The sequence below is a fragment of the Rhamphochromis longiceps genome, linkage group LG23 (genome assembly GCF_057381845.1).
Source record: "Rhamphochromis longiceps isolate RC_006_pf linkage group LG23, R_longiceps_female_GT1.1, whole genome shotgun sequence".
Taxonomy (NCBI): domain Eukaryota; kingdom Metazoa; phylum Chordata; class Actinopteri; order Cichliformes; family Cichlidae; genus Rhamphochromis; species Rhamphochromis longiceps.
This window is the reverse complement of record NC_140578.1, coordinates 10,237,883-10,255,277: the sequence shown is the minus strand read 5'-3', so window position 1 is coordinate 10,255,277 and position 17,395 is coordinate 10,237,883. Positions and strand designations below refer to the sequence as shown.

General features: G+C 44.8%; 2 protein-coding genes across 10 annotated transcripts in view; one reads left to right on the top strand and one right to left on the bottom strand.

The window, feature by feature from the left end:
• Positions 1-257: 257 nt before the first annotated feature.
• On the bottom strand, positions 258-7,626 carry tm2d1 (TM2 domain containing 1). The gene is made up of 7 exons (XM_085398111.1): positions 7,382-7,626; positions 6,029-6,102; positions 5,578-5,686; positions 5,383-5,474; positions 3,264-3,337; positions 699-828; positions 258-488 (listed from the first exon to the last, which is right to left on the bottom strand). The coding sequence occupies exons 1-6, from the start codon at positions 7,609-7,611 to the stop codon at positions 718-720; spliced, it is 690 nt and encodes a 229-aa protein (XP_085254237.1). The 5' UTR covers positions 7,612-7,626; the 3' UTR covers positions 258-488; positions 699-717.
• A 45-nt stretch (positions 7,627-7,671) lies between these two features.
• The window catches only part of patj (PATJ crumbs cell polarity complex component), a 92,093-nt gene continuing 82,369 nt past the window's right edge, over positions 7,672-17,395 (top strand). Inside the window, exons 1-7 of one of the 9 annotated variants that reach the window (XM_085398106.1) lie at positions 7,672-7,736; positions 7,939-8,007; positions 9,765-9,828; positions 9,915-10,093; positions 14,017-14,220; positions 14,356-14,495; positions 16,040-16,220. In XM_085398106.1, the coding sequence (XP_085254232.1) occupies positions 9,807-9,828; positions 9,915-10,093; positions 14,017-14,220; positions 14,356-14,495; positions 16,040-16,220 (726 nt within the window). In that variant the 5' untranslated portion in view covers positions 7,672-7,736; positions 7,939-8,007; positions 9,765-9,806. The other 8 variants (XM_085398104.1, XM_085398110.1, XM_085398108.1 and 5 more) reach the window with 8 other exon arrangements.

Below are 17,395 nucleotides of genomic sequence, written 5' to 3'. Positions count from 1 at the left end.
TTATCTGAAAAGTAGGAAAATATGTTTTCCTTTTAGTTTCCCCAGCAGTGGGTGGCACAGTGGTTAGCACTGCTGCCTCACAGCAGGAGAAGCTCCTGGCCTCTTGGCCGGGGTTTCTGTGTGGTTAGGTTAACTGGTGATTCTAACCCCCTGACAAGAAGATGGATTTAAACGTAGGTTTAAACTAAAGGCAGACTGCTGGTGACTGTCAAACAGGCCTGAAATACATCTACAGTAATAACAGAGATGCTGGTGTGTAGATTAACAAAAAGAAACTTTATTTACAAAGTCTTTATGACAAACAGAATAAGTTAGAGACAGGAATGGGTGGAGCAACATGTCAGCACACCAAAAAACAAAAGTGCAATTAAGTGTTTTTTTTAAGGATGACTCGGAGCGACCATTGAATAGATTCAAACAGACTGTGACTGAAGATGAGGAGGGATTTCTTCACAGCAGGTCTGAATTTATTGCACTGATGGAGATGCCTAAACAGAGAGGGAGAAAATATCCTTTAATATTTGGTCATTCATAGAAGCCCCTCGATCAGGGACAACACTGATCAGATAAAAACAAAGATTTGGGAACAGTTCATCTTCCAACCATCAACCTCGGAGGCTGACTAAATGAAGCATCAAGAAACCCTACACACTGCGGAACATCAGTCATTTACTGACGTTTAAGACCTAAAAACTTACAGGCAGCGTCCAGGTGAGCTCACAGAGAGTGATGTGGCTTCCTGAAAGTCTCGTTGGTGATGGACAGACGGGTCAGACGGGCGCCGTAATAATCCACAATGTAGTTCGATCCGTCTGCTGGACCCACGATCTGCAGGAGAAACCAGAGAGAGGGAGGGAAATTAGAGCCAGGTTTTCAGAAAGCGGAGTTGTTGTTTCTGTGAGCTTCTAAAGCAGAGGTGGAGGTGATCGTGCTCAAAGCAGCTGAAGGCTGACGCTTTAACAAAGATGCTCAGCAGGAGGACAAGATTAATATTTGTGCGTTTGTGAGGATGGTTTGAGCCTCCATCAGCCAGAATCAGGTTTGGAGTTTGACTCTGGGTCCTCTTCTGTTTTTATTCATTGTCATATTCAGTGAGGATAAACGTAAAAGGGAATTTCATTTCCACGCTCGAAGAATGTCTGGAAAACCTGTCACATCAGAATCAGAAGATGTTATTTATTCCCAAGGGGCAATTAACAAACAACAGAGCAGCATAACGTTGAAGATAAGGACAATAAGAACAGGCAATAAGGGTGAAATAATAAATACACAGAATATACAGTTTTAAAATGACACAGTCTTAAAATTAAAGTGACTGAAAGGTGAATAAATAGCTGTAAGTGACTAAAAGTGAATAGTGTCTGTAGTATAAGAAGAGTGTAGGTTATTCTTATGGGTGTGGGAAATGGTCTTATCGGCTGGAGTTAAAAAGCAGAGTGGCTTTGGGGACAAAGGTGGCTCTCCTCGTCTCAGTCCTGCAGGAAATGCAGCGGAGGCGTCGCCCAGAGGGGAGCCATTGAAATGCGGGGTGAAGAATGTGAGAGGGGTCGTTGATGATTTTGGATGCCTGTCTGAGGGCCTGTTGGCTGAAAACCTGTGTTCTGACAGGCAGGCCAATGATTTTAGAGCACACTGATGCAGTGTGCTGCAGTCTGTTCTTGTTCTGAAGGCTGAGGGAATGGAACCAGCAGGTGATGGAGAAGGTCATGATGCTTTCCAGGAAGGCATAGTAAAAAGTCATCATGATGGGTGTGCTGACTCCAAAGGAGTTGAGTTTCCTAAGGAGGTATAGCCGTTGGTGGCACCTCCTAAGAATCTCCTCTGTGTTGGCAGAGAATTTCAGAAATAGAGTCCGGAACACACTTCCTAGTTGCCCTGCACAGTGCCTCAGAACTCGACTGCAATGTTGTCAGGGAGCTCCTCTCCCTGGTCCTCCTTGGGGCTCACACCACGTCCTCAGTCCTGAAGGTGAGTGGAGAGCTGCCAGGTTTGAGTGAGGATCTGGTCTCCTCAAGCTGGGCCATGTTGTCCGTCTCAAACCTGTAGAAAGTGTTGAGGTCGTCAGGGAGGGAAGGAGGGGTTGCTGCCCTCCACCTGGATGGTTCTGGGGGTGGTGACCGCAGTATTCACAGAGGCCATGGTTTTGGGGGCCTGCCAGGCTGAGTGGAGGTCCCCTGTGGTGAATTTGTTTTCAACTGTGTTTTTAATACTTCCGTTTAGCAGTTTTTATGGCCCTCTTGACCTCCTTTTTGTCCAGTGCAGAGCCGGTGAAGAAAATTTTTTATTAAGGATTTCCTTGAGTTCCTTGGTAATCCAGGGTTTGTTGTTGAGGTAGATGGAGACTGTTTTGAGGGGATAATGTTGTCAACACAGAAGGAGTTGTATGATGTCACCGTGTTGACTTATTTGTCAATGTCAGAAGGAGAAAGAAGGCTGTCCCAGTCAGTGGCTTCGAAACATCCTTGTAGGGTGAGGATACTTTCCTCTGTCCTCTTGATGACTGGGGTGTAAGCAGGAGCCAGCAGGATGTTTTAGCAGCAGCTTGAAGCAGCTAAAGCGCTAAATGACGTTCATCATCACTGAATTCCACTAACAGCATATTTTATCATCCACCAAATGTAATGAGCCTTGAATATTAATCACAGTTGTGGTCTGAATGGGGGCGGATACCTCCCAATGCCTAAAACTCCTAAAGGGCCGTTCGCTCTTCCTGTGTCTTAGTTGGGTGTGGGCGGGGTTAATAGCCACAGCCCGTTCAGCCCCCCCCCTCGATGGATTTCCAGTCTATATTATCTAAAACGGTTCAGCAGGACAGGGAGATCTGTCCCTTCACCTTCTGCTTCATCCATCTGTCTCCGTGCTCTCAGAGTCCATTAGGACCTTCCGGAAGATTCATTCATTAAAGGGGCCTCGCCGAGCCACCAATGGATGGACGTAAATAATACCCAGAAAGCTGCTGCCTGCTTATTCATAAGGCCCCCACCACCACCCCACACAGACACACACACAGTGAAATGGAACAGAGGAATGCTTCATCACAGGCGTCACTGTTAACAACAGAGAAGAAGTGACAGCGGGCTCTAAATCGCTGCTCAGATCCATCTGATCTTTTGCTACAGTTTGGGTGAGTTTGATCTTCAGCCTGCTGACCTCTGACCCCAGGAAACAAACACATGAGACCAACCAGATTCATTTTCAGCCATGGCGATGATGATGATAATGGTGATCAGCTAGCTGGTGCCGGTGCAGGATTTATGACTCACCTGCATGGCGATCAATATGAAGTCGATGAGTGTGCCAATCCCACAGAAACCAACAGTGCAGAACTTCAACAGTCCTGAGAGAGAGACAGTCTTCATTAAATAACAAATATAAAATATTCCCATGACTGAAACATGTTCATCTTGTTTTAAACATTTAGTCTGTTTTAAATGGACACTTGATGTTTTCTGATAATTCTTTTTAAAAATTATTTTGTGTTTTTGGATCATGTTTGAATCTTTTCCTGTCCGTCTGGGTTTTATTTTGTGTTGTGTGAATGGATCTCATTCCTGTTTAAACAGGCGAAACATTCCAGGTTTGTAATCAGGAGGACGCAGCAACTCTCAGGTCACATGACTCTCTCAGATCACATGCAGCAGCAACACAGCCCGCTGAAACAGTTTTTTAAATTTTAATTCAGATTTTATTGTACAGTTTGTGTCAGAGATCAGCTGGGGTGTAAAGCCACACCTGAGGACGCCGGACACGCCGGGTGCAAAAACCCTCCAGCTGTCACTGTACGTAAGCCTGTGTGCTGAAGTGTCCTGTGGGGGCACAGGGACTCTGCTGCTAATTTTACAGCAGAAAGTCTTCAGAGTGCAAAGGAGTGAGGATGCATTATTTACATGAAGGAGCTGAGACTCATCAGCCTGCAGCCTCCTGCTCTGCTGTTGGTTTCGCTCAGATGAAACGCAATGAAAACATGTCTGCGTGTGCTTTCTCAAACTTCTCAACTCCTCCTCTTGTATCTGGTCTTCCTGCGCTGAGTCAGTGTCTGAGATCATTGTCTGAATGTTACAGTACATAGTAGAGCAGGGCAATATGACCAAAAATATTTATCACAATATACATTTGAAATTTTGTGATAACGATATAACTGACGATATAATTGACACCAGACAAAATACTTTACAACTCCACAACTTTATTAGTGCAAAAAAACCCAACCCATCAATGTATTTTCGCTTAAACAAGCAGCTGTTTTTTTTATGTGCATTAAAGTTATAGAAAAATTTTACAGTGCAAATGCAAATTCTTTGCTGACAGTTTAACCAAAAAGCATTTCCAGTGGAAATTGGCCGACATATCCTCAGTATAACCATGTATAATATCCACAAAACGTAAAAAGAGGTTTTACACACACAATACGGTAATATTATGTTGAAGCACCGTACGTATCACTCCGCGAGGCTCCTGCCTACGATAGCCGTAATGCTCCGACAATCCATCAAGCGGTGCGGCTTCGTAGCTTAGTAAAGTTGTACTGAAACATTTGACAGATTTTCGAGCGCCGTGTACATAAAATCGTTTCGAGGTCAGTAAACACAACCAGAATTCATACATAAGGCACACGGGATTATAAGGGGCACTGGCGATTTTCAGAAAAATCAAAGGATTGATTTTAAGTGTATTTTCCAAAAAACACGGTAATAACAACGGCCCGCTAGCATGCTCTACCAAAAGTAGTGCTTTGTTGTGTATGTGACGGATGAAAGCTAAACCAGTTCCACACCACTGAAGCTGCAGCATTTTTACAAACCAATTCTGGTTCATCCATTTCATTCAACGATCCGCTTTCCCCCTTCTCATTCTCCGTTGCCGCCAAGCTTTTTCCACCATGTGCATATGAAAACAAAGGCACTACGCATGTGCGTTTTACCCATATTCTACCACGATATTTCATTTTCTTATCGTTGCCCAACATTATACCGGTATTACCGTGAACTGTATGATATGGCCCAGCCCTAGTACATAGTATTCACTTTAATAAATACCTGCAGACATGAGAAAGCTGTAAATCTAAAGCGTGACTCTAAGGTGGTTTTTCCTTTTATTCAATTCTTTAAATTAAACCTGAAAGGCTGAACCTGAGGAATCACTGTCCAAATACTGACGCCTGACAGTACACCTGCTCAGCGACAGGTGTCACCTGACTGCACCCCCACCCACCACACACACCTGCTTTACTAAAACTAGATGAAGTGAGAGAGCTGGCCACCCAAACTACAGGCATCAAAATAAAAGCTGCAGGTGTCTGTGTGTTGGTGTGTGTGTGTGTGTGTGTGTGTGTGTGTGTGTGTGTGTGTGTGTGTGTGTGTGTGTGTGAGAGAGAGAGAGTACCCAGAGCAGGATATCCCAGGTAGAAGCGATCTGCTCCGAGCCAGCCCAGAAACAGAGACAATGCCACGGCCACTTTGTAGGAATAACCACTCCTGACAGGAAACACAGAGAGCATCAAACCACCTGAAGCTCACACACACACCAAAATCTATAGAGGAGTGTGTGTGTGTTTGTGCTTGCACTGTGAATACTCACACATTTCTGCAGGGGATGGATTTGTTGAAGCCGACCTCGTCCCCGCTAAACCTGAACACCGTCCCGTTGGAGAGCCGACAGCTGATGTTTGGAGCTGGGAGGCATTCCACTGTGTGCACACGCGAGCACACACACACACACACACACACACACACACTTGTTTAGATGCAGTTATGATCGTATTCGTGCCATTGAGCAGCTCCGCATGATTCACGATTCATAATAATCCTTCTTTGCCTGATCCCAGCTTCAGTGCAACCCCTCAGTTCATCCTGTCTGAAAAACTCTGCTCACTTTATACCCCGCCCCCAAAATAAAGTACAGTTTCTCTTGATTGGCTGACCTGTGGAAGCCTGCAGAAGAGGAGCTCTGCAACATCTTCAGTTTTAGAGTCTGTTTTTTAAGCCACCGCCCACAAACAGAAAAAAATCTAATCTGAAGTGAGACTCACCCCACGCCGTCATGTCCCTGCAGTTCTCTGGCTCCTGAGTGGATTCATCGATCTTTGGATCGTTGCATTTATACGTGAGCAGAGTAAAGGAAGGCAAACACACTTCAGTCGGAAAACATCTGCAGCCTGTTTCTACGTGACATGGCGTAGGCCGTGGTTTAGGGGCGGGGAAAAGAAGTCGATACAGCATCGTGTCAAGATACTGTATGGATACAAGGACCCCAAATATCGATACTTCATTAAATAAATGAAAATACTCTGGAATCCTACAAACAATCTCATGCACACCATCCTGAGATAACATTAGCTTCCTCACATGTACAATTAAATCAGCAACCTCTTGCCGACTGTACAGCTGTTTTCTCCGTACCTGGTGCTGACTGTGCGGCTGTTTTCTCTCACCCTGTGCAGGTGCCCACAGTTCGTAGGTGGTTCACTCACAATGATCACAGGTCATCTGACAGAAAGCAACATTTCTGCAAACACTCTGTCTTACTGCGGCCACTCGCCGAGACTGCTGAAGGTTTGCAAATAACTGCTTTATAAATGCAGATTGATTGCCATCATGTTCCCATCAGTTATCACGGAGCACAGATCGACTCTGGGCTGTACCCTGGTTATAATCCTCTAGCACAGGAAGGCTGCTGAGTGCAGATGTGATAATTAAATGTGAATTTCTGTCTATGGAGACAGCAACAGATGCATGATTTTCAAATTGTCACAAATCATACTTGTAATAAACTTTGGTGAATTATCAGAGACGGACTGCATTCAGTTGCAGACTAACTTCATCTTATGGCAACATTTACGGCAGGTTTTAGTGACAGTCTTGGCTTGGTTGCCAATAACTGAACTTTATCTTACTGGGTAAAACAGACACTGATGAAGGACACGAAGGTTAAAAATCACAGTAATATCGTATCATTAGGTAGACTGACTGATGAAAACAGCAGAGTGCTGCACTGAGTAAACATTCTGTGTTTATGAAACAAACTTATTCTCCTGATTCGGGTCTCTGAGCTCTCCTGACACAAGTGAACTGTTCGGTCTTCAGACTGAAGTTAAATATCCGTTCGTAACTGCAAAGACAACGGGAAGCTTGTCTTCCTTTGAAACTTTAATCTGACCACACTGAAAATATCGATCAGACTGAAAAACCCTTCAGGTCCCAAACATGCAAACACACAGTGCTATTCTATGAGAGGAGAAACCCGCGTTAAGCCACGGACCCCCAAAAAACGTCCAAATGTAACGTTTTGATCTGAATGTCACAGAGAAGCTAGGCTAACGTTAGCCGTCCCGTGACCCCGGTAATGAGGCGTTAAAGCGCGGTAAACACGGACGGAAGGATATTGTCCGAGTCTCAGGTTCTGGCAGTTCTCCACCTCCTCGCTCAGGACCAGCTGCAGGTGCGAATAAACGCAGTAAAATAAGAGGCTGAGCGCCCCGGAGCGAACATACAGCAGCCGCCTCCGGGAGGACGCCATGATTTCCTCAATCACGTGACAGGGCGGTACCTTCATGGACTTGCAGCATGCTGGGAACTCAGAGCGATGTAGGACCAGGAAGGCTCGGCAAACCATTTATATTTATTATTTTGGTTTTATTTGTATCGTTTTCAAATCTAACCATTTTTAACCATAAGACATATATAACCTTTGTTCTTGTTATAAAATCAGCTCTTTAAATAAGCTTAAAATGCTGGCAGGTAAAACAGTTTCAACCTGCTTCATGTGTGTTATTTTCTCGTTTTAGTATGGATATTTTATCTCAGATGTAGAAATAATTTCTCTTCCTTATTGTGCTAAAATAATGAATGTGCTTTTAAACAGAATACGGAATAAAAAAAAACAGTTAAACTAATGATAAGAAAACAGAATGATCCTTACATTATGCTTTTGCATCCTTAGACATCAGATTTCCTACCGCCATGAATGCGGCATTAAAGTGACGCTGGTGGCAGACTGGATCCAGTTTATGTGAGTTTCTTACCAGTTTGAAACTCTGAGAATCTACGTCTTTTTCTGGGGAAAGTGTTGCTTCTTGTGCGGACTGTTTCTCTGTTAGAGTGCGGACCGGAAGCGCAGTTTCTGCCGCAGTTAGCGGCTAAGGCTAGCGGAGCGGAGTTCTCGGTGAGGAGAAAGAAGAGGAGGAGAAGCTCCTTTAACTCTTTACTTTATTCTCATGATCTGAACTCAGACTTTGTACCTGTGTGTGCGTGTGTGTGTGAGTGAGAGAGAGAGAGGCGGTTAAAGTGCGGCTTTCACCTGTTGTAAACTTTGACGCACCTGCTCGCGCGCTCTGTGACGCTATGAGGTGAACCAAGGGCCAAACATGCAGGTTAAAATATGTACAGGTGAAAATACCGTCTGTCCGCCCCCTCCCCCTCCGACTCCGCTGCTCAGTTTCACTTCCTGATTTCTCAGGTGAGCTGACAGGTGAGTGCCTCAGACCCCCTCTGCGTCATGCTGTTTGGTTTCGGTGTTGGGGGTGTGTGGACCGTGTGTGAGTGTGAGCGAGAGAGAGCTAGACAATAGCTCGGCTCGGCTCTGACTGAGAAAATATTCCGTGCTGATATCGAGGCTCACCTGCCACACCTGGACACTCCGAGGACGGCCGTGTTAGCCACAGGTGGGAAGTACCTGAGTGCTTTCAGTACCACAGTGAAAGAAGGTGTGAAGTAACTCCTTAGGTATTAGGTACAAGTTTTTAGAAAGTAGAATGGTGAAAAGTACGGTGGCTCGGAGGGCACAGTACACGGCAGGGCGAGAACGCGCAGGTAAGGTCAGAAACGTCACTTTGCGAAATGGAAACCAGTAAACACCGTCAGGTCAGGGCTACCGTTACCATGGTGACTCAAAGGGACTGTGTTAAAGTTGCGGTCACGTGATTGCGGGCACCTGCTGGGGTGTCGGTGGTAGGTTCAGGGTGTGGTGCTGTGTCACACGATTCTCCGGTGCTCGTGACGGTTTTGGTGTTGATGGTACGTTCTCGGTTTCCGGTTCCCTGTCATAGTTTTCATCTTGTTTTTTCCTGTTTGGTGTCAAATTTCAGTGTTTACAGGCCTGTTTCATAAATCTGCTCTGTGTAGTATTTTCTTCACGCAGGGCTGGTTTTTGTGGTACTTCAGTTTGTAGTATTTGCTGTTTGTGGTATTTGCCTTTTGTGTTTGGAGTTCGTAGTTTGTTATCTTTACCATCTTTACTTTATCGTTTTCAGGGATTTTCAGCATCACTTTGGTTTTTGTCTTTTTGAGGTTGATGGGGTTAGTTACAGTTAGTTAAGGTTAGGCTCATTAATACCAGTTGGTTGTCTCTCTGTGTTTGCCCTGGACAATCTGGCCAGCTGTACCCGCATGTTGCCCTATGGCAGCTGGGATAGGCTCCACCCCCTGTGACCCTGATTTGGATAAGCAGAAAGAAATGAGCAAGGTGTTTGATGGTGTTTCTGATATTATGTTTTTGGTGTTCTGTGTTGGGTCATATTTTGGCCAATTTTGGTGGGAGAAAAGGTGAGTGTGACTCACCTGAGACAGACAGTGCACGGGTGCTGACATGCATGTTTTCCTGTGACTTCATGCAGTGTTGTTGATGACAGAAAGAGCGGTCAGTATGAGTGGTGCTGTGAGGTGTCAGAGCACAAGTATCTCCACACTTGCTCGTATTTTAGTAGGCGTTTATCAGACTTGGTCCAGAGCTGAAGGAAATAAAGTTGTTCTCGGTTCTTCCTGGTTTAGGTTAGGTCCTCCAGAACAGAGGACGGTGAGAGCACAGCAGAGATGTTTGAAAATGTCCTGACAGGTAAGTCCTGACTATAACTCAAGAGAAACCATCCAATGATTCGCGTTTATCCGAGACTACGCTTCACAAGCTGTTTTTGTCCTCAGTGTCCTCGACGGAGCGTCAGCAGGTGCTGGCAGCTCTGGAGCGTCTGCAGGCCAAACTGGTGCAGCGGGAGGAGTGGACCCACAGCGAAACCCTGGGAAACCTGCGGGAGACGCTGCAGAGCCCGCTCTTTAACCACATCCTGACCCTTCAACACTCGATCAAGCAGCTCCGCAGCCAGGTGAGCCTCACTGAGCATGCGCCGTCATGCAAAATAGAGTGGATAGGATCACTCTGATCCTGGCACAGATGTTTAAGGCTTACCGGTACTTCACCTGGACTGCAGGAGCCATAGCTCAGGTGAAGGAGTTCACACAAAACAAAAGAGCCTTAAATGATGACGTTTTATATTAACAGCTAGTTTATGGAATATTTCATTCACAAGAATTTTATTGTTTTTATCCACAACCATGTTTCCCTCACCTCCTTTCTCGTGATATGGAAGCTGTGCACTGTATGAAAGAAACAACCTCGTAACAAGAAGAAAAAAGAGGTTAGCTAGCAACAGGGAGCTAGCTGCAGCGACACACTTTGTTTGTTGTTTGTCTTCATGCTAGGGCTGCACGATTAATCGTTAGAAAATCGCGATCTCGATTCATACTTATGTGCGATCTCATTTCCAAATGACGACTTAAAAAAGAAAAGAAAAAAAGACGGCGACGATTGTACCGCATTTTGATCCGGGACATAATCTGCATGAAAACAAGCGTTCACTCTTCCTGCTCAACAAATGACAAGGGCGGAGCCTTATACCATGTGATACAGAAGCTGTGCCGTGTGATGCTAAAGTTAGCAGGGAAAAAACAACGGCGAGCACGTCAGGGGTGACGAGAAAGTGACAGGAGAAAATCCGTCCCGGTCAACCACCCAAACATCAATAACGGGAACCTTATACAGCGCTTCCCTATACACGTCGAACTCCCGCAGGCACAAAGAAATTACGGAGGCTATCACTTATCACCTGACCAAAGATATGGCTCCCATCAACACTGTGCAAAACGAGGGATTTAGGAAAATGATCAACACCCTAGACAAACGCTATACAGTGCCGTCCCGCAACTATTTTTCTATTGTTGCACTACCTGCTCTATACACGCAGCGTCGAGCAACGGTGGAGACGGAATTTCAAGCAGTACAACATTTTGCGGCAACAACAAAACGTGAGACATTTGTTGTTTTTATGTTCAGTTTCAATTGTTACGAAGTTGATGTGCAGTTAATATGTGCAATAAATATTTATATTGGAAAAGAAAATCGTGAGAGAATCGTGATCTCAATTCTAAGCCAAAAAATCGTGATTCTCATTTTATGCAAAATCGTGCAGCCCTACTTCATGCCTTTACTCCACTGAGCCTGACACAGGGCTGCAAACACGAACATACAGGTTTTTCATTTGTACAGTTTTTTTTTATGACTAACTATCATCTACTGTGATCGCCATTTTATTTTTTAAATCATAGCCTATTTTTTAAATGTATGTTTTGACTGGTTTCAGTCTGAAAAGCAGACTGTAAGACAGACCCAAAATACACACAATGTTTGTGCTCACAGTTCAGCTTTTATTGCCAAGTTTCACATGTACAGCTACACAGTCTCTGCTCAGAGTTGGTCTCGGCACGCATGCACTGGCCTCTCACTATAAAAAGAAGAGACTGTGATTAGTCCAGTCGCCACCACCTGTGGCCTCCCCAGGCACCACCCACTTGAGCTCGCTGCGCCTCCCCTGCAGCTGAGCCAGGGACCACACCGCCGCCACATGCACATTCTCATGTCCAGCAGGGGGCGACTTCTCGGGTTGTACAAAAAAAGCACTACGTATATAAGAATGAGTCCATGATGAATTTCAGGGCTGACTGAATCAAACATGAGGTCATTTTGGAGATTTTTGTGCTCTCAGAGTCACAGCAGGAGCAGGAAGTAGACAAGGGCGGGGCTATACTGTGATTGAAAAGTCACCTCTTAATGAGTGAGCAGACTCCCCGAATTTTTCAGTCAGGTATGTCAGGCAGATGATGCACTGCGAGATAAATCGGTCCTGAGAGCTGCTATAGAGCTGGAGATGAGCAGAAGATGTCCAGAAACACATGAACGGTCCTGATTAAACCAGAAAAGAACCTGAGTTCAAGTAAAACGTCAGAAATGGAACAAAAAGCTTTCAGTTAGGTTTACTTCAGTGGGTGTTTCTCATCACATGTTCTCCATCTATCTGTGTGAGTGTTTCCCATCAGATCTGACAAGTGTAGCCCCGCCCAGGTGTTGACAGCCTATGGGTATCAGTCCTGTGCTGCCTCCCGCCCACTGCTGTGACCCGGGCCGTCGAATCCTCTCTGCATCGCCATCTGTATTCAGCTCGCGCCTGCGCTGACGTGAGCTTTACAATAAACAATCTGCAGGCCAAATTAAGATAATGGCAATAACCCGCGGCGGGCTTCATATTCTAAGTGCTGCGAAGGTCAGAGCGAGTCTATGAATGCACCGATGGAAGCCGGCAGAGGGTATATGAAGCGGGGACTTCTCCCTTTATTTCTGGCCCTCCCTCCCCAGCGTGCTGCAGATCTATCAGGCTTTAATATCTGGTGTCTCGGTTTGAGTAACGGCCTTGTCGAGGTGATATTGATGAAATGGCTCGGGATCCTGCTCTGTCAGCCCGGTCTAAATAAGCCGCAGACTGATAAGTTTCCACAATGTGAGTGTAAAGGTCATTAATACATTACCTGTTCAGAGAGAGCGCCTGCAGAGGAATCTATTGATTTTAGTTTTTTCCTCTCTCCTCCCCACTTACCCCCGGCCTCGCCGCGTCTTTTTCTTTTTTTCTTTTTTTTTCTGCGTCCTTGCACATAAGGGCGCCTCCCATCTCTCTCCCAGTCTGCCTCTTCATCACAGTGAAGTTTGTGGCCAAAGTTCAAAAGTATGTGGACGGTTTCTTTATGCCCGCGCACACAGTCAGTCAGCGGAGCCTGGTTCACATTCATGTGTTTGAGTCTAAACACTGGACATCTGTGTCCAGCACGATCCCTGATGTCACTTCTGTTCACACCTGAGACAAACAGGAAAGCAGCAGGTGTTTAGTTCAGACTTGACATGCGTCAGTCTGACATTAGCTGATTGGCTCGTTTGGAGAACGGATGTATTAATTGGGCCACAGATTGAAGCTGTTCAGGGTTTTCCTGCACTTGTGCAGGCTCACTGCATTAACAGAAGCCTGTTTAAGTTTGATGAATACAAGTTTTTATTTATTTATTTCTAATCTCTGCTTAAAAAAAAAGTATTTATCAGAGGCCAAAAGAAAAAACCTGGTTTTTATTGTCAGTAGAACTGACTGGCTTCTCAGACTACTGATCGAAACAAAAACCAGTAGTTAGTTATTTGTGACAGCATCCAGTCCTCACGTACAGTGAGACCAGCGTGCCGTTGCTGATGAAGACAAGTAAAGCCGTTAGCAGTGACAATCAGGGCGCCCGCTCTGGGATGTCTCCAGGTCTGGACTCAAACCTGTGACATCTGGAGCAGATCCACTAGAAACGTTTGAGTTTTAACAACTTCTTCACCATCTTTGCAGTTTAGCATCCGTCAGGTCTTTGGATCAAACGCGCTTATGTCATCGTATGGATCTAAAAATGGGAAAAAATGCACCAAAGTTGCGTCTTAAATTCTGCACCTCTTGAAGGGTTTAGGGTGACAGGTTTAGGTTGGGGCTTCAAAAGAATGTTTGTGTATTTCTTGGGATGCTACACGTGTGTACCAAACCTCATATATGTACATTTCAGCAAGTCTGACTCTACAAATATGTGAGGATGTTCTCGCCTCAGATGTGACGATGGCGACCTGTCTTGTAGCTCTGATGAAATTTGATTTTATTTTCTGTGGTTTGAGCTTTGGAAATGTGGCGGCCCTGTTAGAGATTCAATTTTTACTCTGATAGTGAAAATAATCAGGTGATATAATCTAGAATGATCACTGTGCAGTAACCTCTGCCTTCAGTCTCTGTGGACTCGCAGGACGTGCGACGTCTTTGACAGGACAGAAAAGTCTCTCACTTCTCTATCAGCACTCAGCTATGATTGGAAGATCTGATGTATTGATTAACCTCTCCTCTCCCTGTAGCTAAGCGCCATGCCTCCAAACACCAGCAGCGATTTCAGTTTCTCCAAAAAAGGTCAACTGATCATGAGCGTCGATCCAGTCGGTGGCCCGGCCTCACCCACGCTATCCGCGACCTCCTCCATCCTCACCAATGGCTCGTTTCCGCCCAAACGTCAGACTCCGCCCACACCTGACCTCCAGAAGTGGATTCTTGATGCTGCCAAGGTGGGTGGAGCCAAGACGCTCACACACAATCTCACAAATGAACTCAACATGATATCAAACCGCTCAACTGATTGTGTGTGTGTGTGTGTGTGTGTGTGTGTGTGTGTGTGTGTGCACGCACACACTTGCGTGCAGGGACGTCTCACTGACGTGGTCAGATTGACTCGTCCTCTGACTGGTGGTCTGGGCTTCAGTGTGGTCGGTCTGAATCCAACAGGAAGCAGTAGCCGCGGCGTCTTCATCAAACACGTCCAGCCCGGAGGAATCGCTCACAGGTTCAGTGACGCGTGTTTAGTTTGTTCCTATCAGTGAGCAGCAGGTCACCACACCACGCTACACCCATTTACCCTCAGATGGTCATCGTCAAAAAAGGGACCCTTTTGGGTCCCCTTGGATTTTTGATTCTCAATATATCAGTCATTTTAAAGACTAGTTGCATGAAACTTGGCTAGGATGTGCATTTTAGCATTATTTTTAAAATTCATTGATCCCCTCTATGGTGTTGTGTATAGTAAAGGAGATTCACATAAGTGTTACCATCTGTGGTCGTCGTACCATTTTGGGTCCCATTGACTCCCATTATAATCACATATTTTCGATATACTGTAATCCTGACATGTGATAATTTTTTTCTCGTGAATACCTAATGGATCTAAGCCTCAGGCTTCAAAATAAAGGAAAAATATGTTTTGGATCCAATGAGCACAATATTAGGTACAGCACCACCATAGACATTTTCAGTGGTTTTGAATGCAGGACATGGTTATCTTATTATGCAAAATACATGACAATAAAACAGCTGACCACCATAAAATAGTCTCGATGTAGTGGAACTGATATAAGAGAGTGGTGTGAATGTGATTGAGAATATATTTATAATATATATTACGGGTTCCCCCCCCCCCCCAAAATAAATAAATAAAAAATAAACAGGGGTCTTTATGACAATAAAGCTATAAAAACATAAAAAATATTTACAAATTTATGAAAAACTTTATATCTGTGGTTAGGTCTGAAGTTGTTTAAAAGATCTGATGTGAAAAAAAATGAAAAAACAATTCATAAAATTCATTGCTATATCACCTTTTGGATGGGGACCATTTTGGGTCCCGAGTGATACCAATGGAAGTATATTGCAAAAACTCTTATTGCTCCAAAAATAATAATGCATCCAAATCAATTCTATTCTGAATTCTTTACCTATCCAAGGCTCTAATAACCTCATGCCAAGTAGTTCCATTTGCAACTCATTTTTTGAAAATATTGCATATTATGGTTTTTTACCCCCTCAAAAAAATAAACAGGGGTCTTTATGACAATAAAGCCATAAAAACCTAAAAAATATTAAAAAAATTATGAAAAACTTTATATCAGTGGATAGGTCTGAAGTTGTTTAATGCAGCAATAAAGCGTCATGTTAAACTTTTATTTTGAAAATATTGGAGCAGAACTGCTATGTGCCATTCCACTTCCTGTTATTCCCATCATACAGCAAGGGGAGCTTTCATCTGGTTTTGTGTGATCGGAGTCGGCCTGTGCACGACAAACATGACGAAAATTAATAGAAAAAATGTTTGAAACATTAAATTTACATGTGTGTGATGTGTGGCTGAATCAGCTGGTGTTACCTGACACAGCGTCTGGCTGTCCAACATGAGCCTGCCAGCATTGCTCAGATGATGTCATGCGACCATCATGTGTGGCTGACATGTTTTGGTAGTTAGAAGTGATTGGGTGCAGACTTTAAAGGCAAAGGCAGTGAAGTTTGCCTTTAAAGTAAGTATGCACCGCTCCAACGGATGTGGTGCTGTGTCTGCAGGGATGGGCGTCTGCAGGAGCGGGACCAGATCCTAGTGATAAACGGCAGTCCTCTGGAGCCGGGCATCAGCCAACAGCACGCGCTCTCCCTCCTGCAGCAGCCTGGAGAGACGGTGGAGCTGGTGGTGGCCAGAGGCCGCCCACCTGACGCATCGTTGCCGCCCACAACACCAATCAACCCGGTAAGGAAACTGTGGCATTTATTCAAAGGTTTAAAAGAGACTGGACTTCTGACGTTCTGTGTCTGGGGCTCTGACGATGTTACAGAGGTGGTTTTCATGTTTTGGCTGATTGTGAGCAGCACAGACTGAATCACAAATGCAGACATTGTTGTTTCCCGTACTCTGATTTATTTGTGGACACGCAGATCTAATGCTCTGTAGAAATGACTTCAGTCGAATTATCGTAAACTATAGCTGACTCCTGACGACAACTCAAGGATTTTCCCATGATGTTTAAATGCTTCAGAAAATAGGGATGCACCAATTGGACGGATTGGCGTCTGCATTTTCGTTCCCTCACAGGGAGCAGGATGGGCTCACACATCAAAGGAGTTTCTCATTTAAACACAAACTACGCTCAGGATGGAAAACTCACATGTCTCGCTTCTGCACTCGTCCAGGGTCAGACTTGTTTGGAAGCTTTTAATAATTAACAGGAGAAAATAACACGAGAGTGAATGATTACAGGAAAGACTCTCACATTGAGGAGACAAAAAATGTATTGATATATGGATTATAATTATACCACCTGCGGCTTTCAAAGCTTGGATGTATTTTTTATCATATCAGGTGTGTGCAGAGTTTAAATGGAGCCTGATGTTGTCATCAGTGTAAAGAGGAGTTCCTGTTGTTTGTGTAACTCCAGAACAGAGGCTGAGCTGTTGTATGGAAGCTGGAAAAGTCACCAGCAAACTGCGCGACCTCGTGGTCTGCAGGAATATAAACACCTCCTGTTCATGTGCGAGTCTGCAGACTCGCCGTTTCTCGCATCCTGACGTCTGAAAGCTGCTCCATGAAGCTCTCTGGCTAAACGATCCAGAGCAGCAATACAGACAGAATGCTGAGACCACAAACCTGGAAGGGACGGCATTTCTGATCCAGGTGTGCGCTTTAAATAAGATCCAGTAAAACAAGCACAGATGGAACTGCGCACACAGTAAAACTTTACTGTCAGCTGTTTGAAGCAAACTCCAAAACAAGTCGTGAAATCAACAGTTTACTCCAAAACGATGTCAGCAGCTTTAAAAAACCCGAACTCAGAGGATGTTCCAACATCAGGGCGACACAAAACCAGACGTCAGCGTTTTTGATTTTTATCGCTCCATATGAAACACGCATACACAGACACAAAGAGA

Coding starts and splice junctions, on each gene's coding strand:
- tm2d1 (XM_085398111.1), bottom strand. CDS start 7,611: ATGGTTTGCCGAGCCTTCCTGGTCCTACATCGCTCTGAGTTCCCAGCA. Junction 5,475..5,577: donor TCCATCCCCTGCAGAAATGT/GTGAGTATTCAC, acceptor GTTTCCTGTCAG/GAGTGGTTATTCCTACAAAG. Junction 829..3,263: donor TCATATTGATCGCCATGCAG/GTGAGTCATAAA, acceptor TTTCTCCTGCAG/ATCGTGGGTCCAGCAGACGG.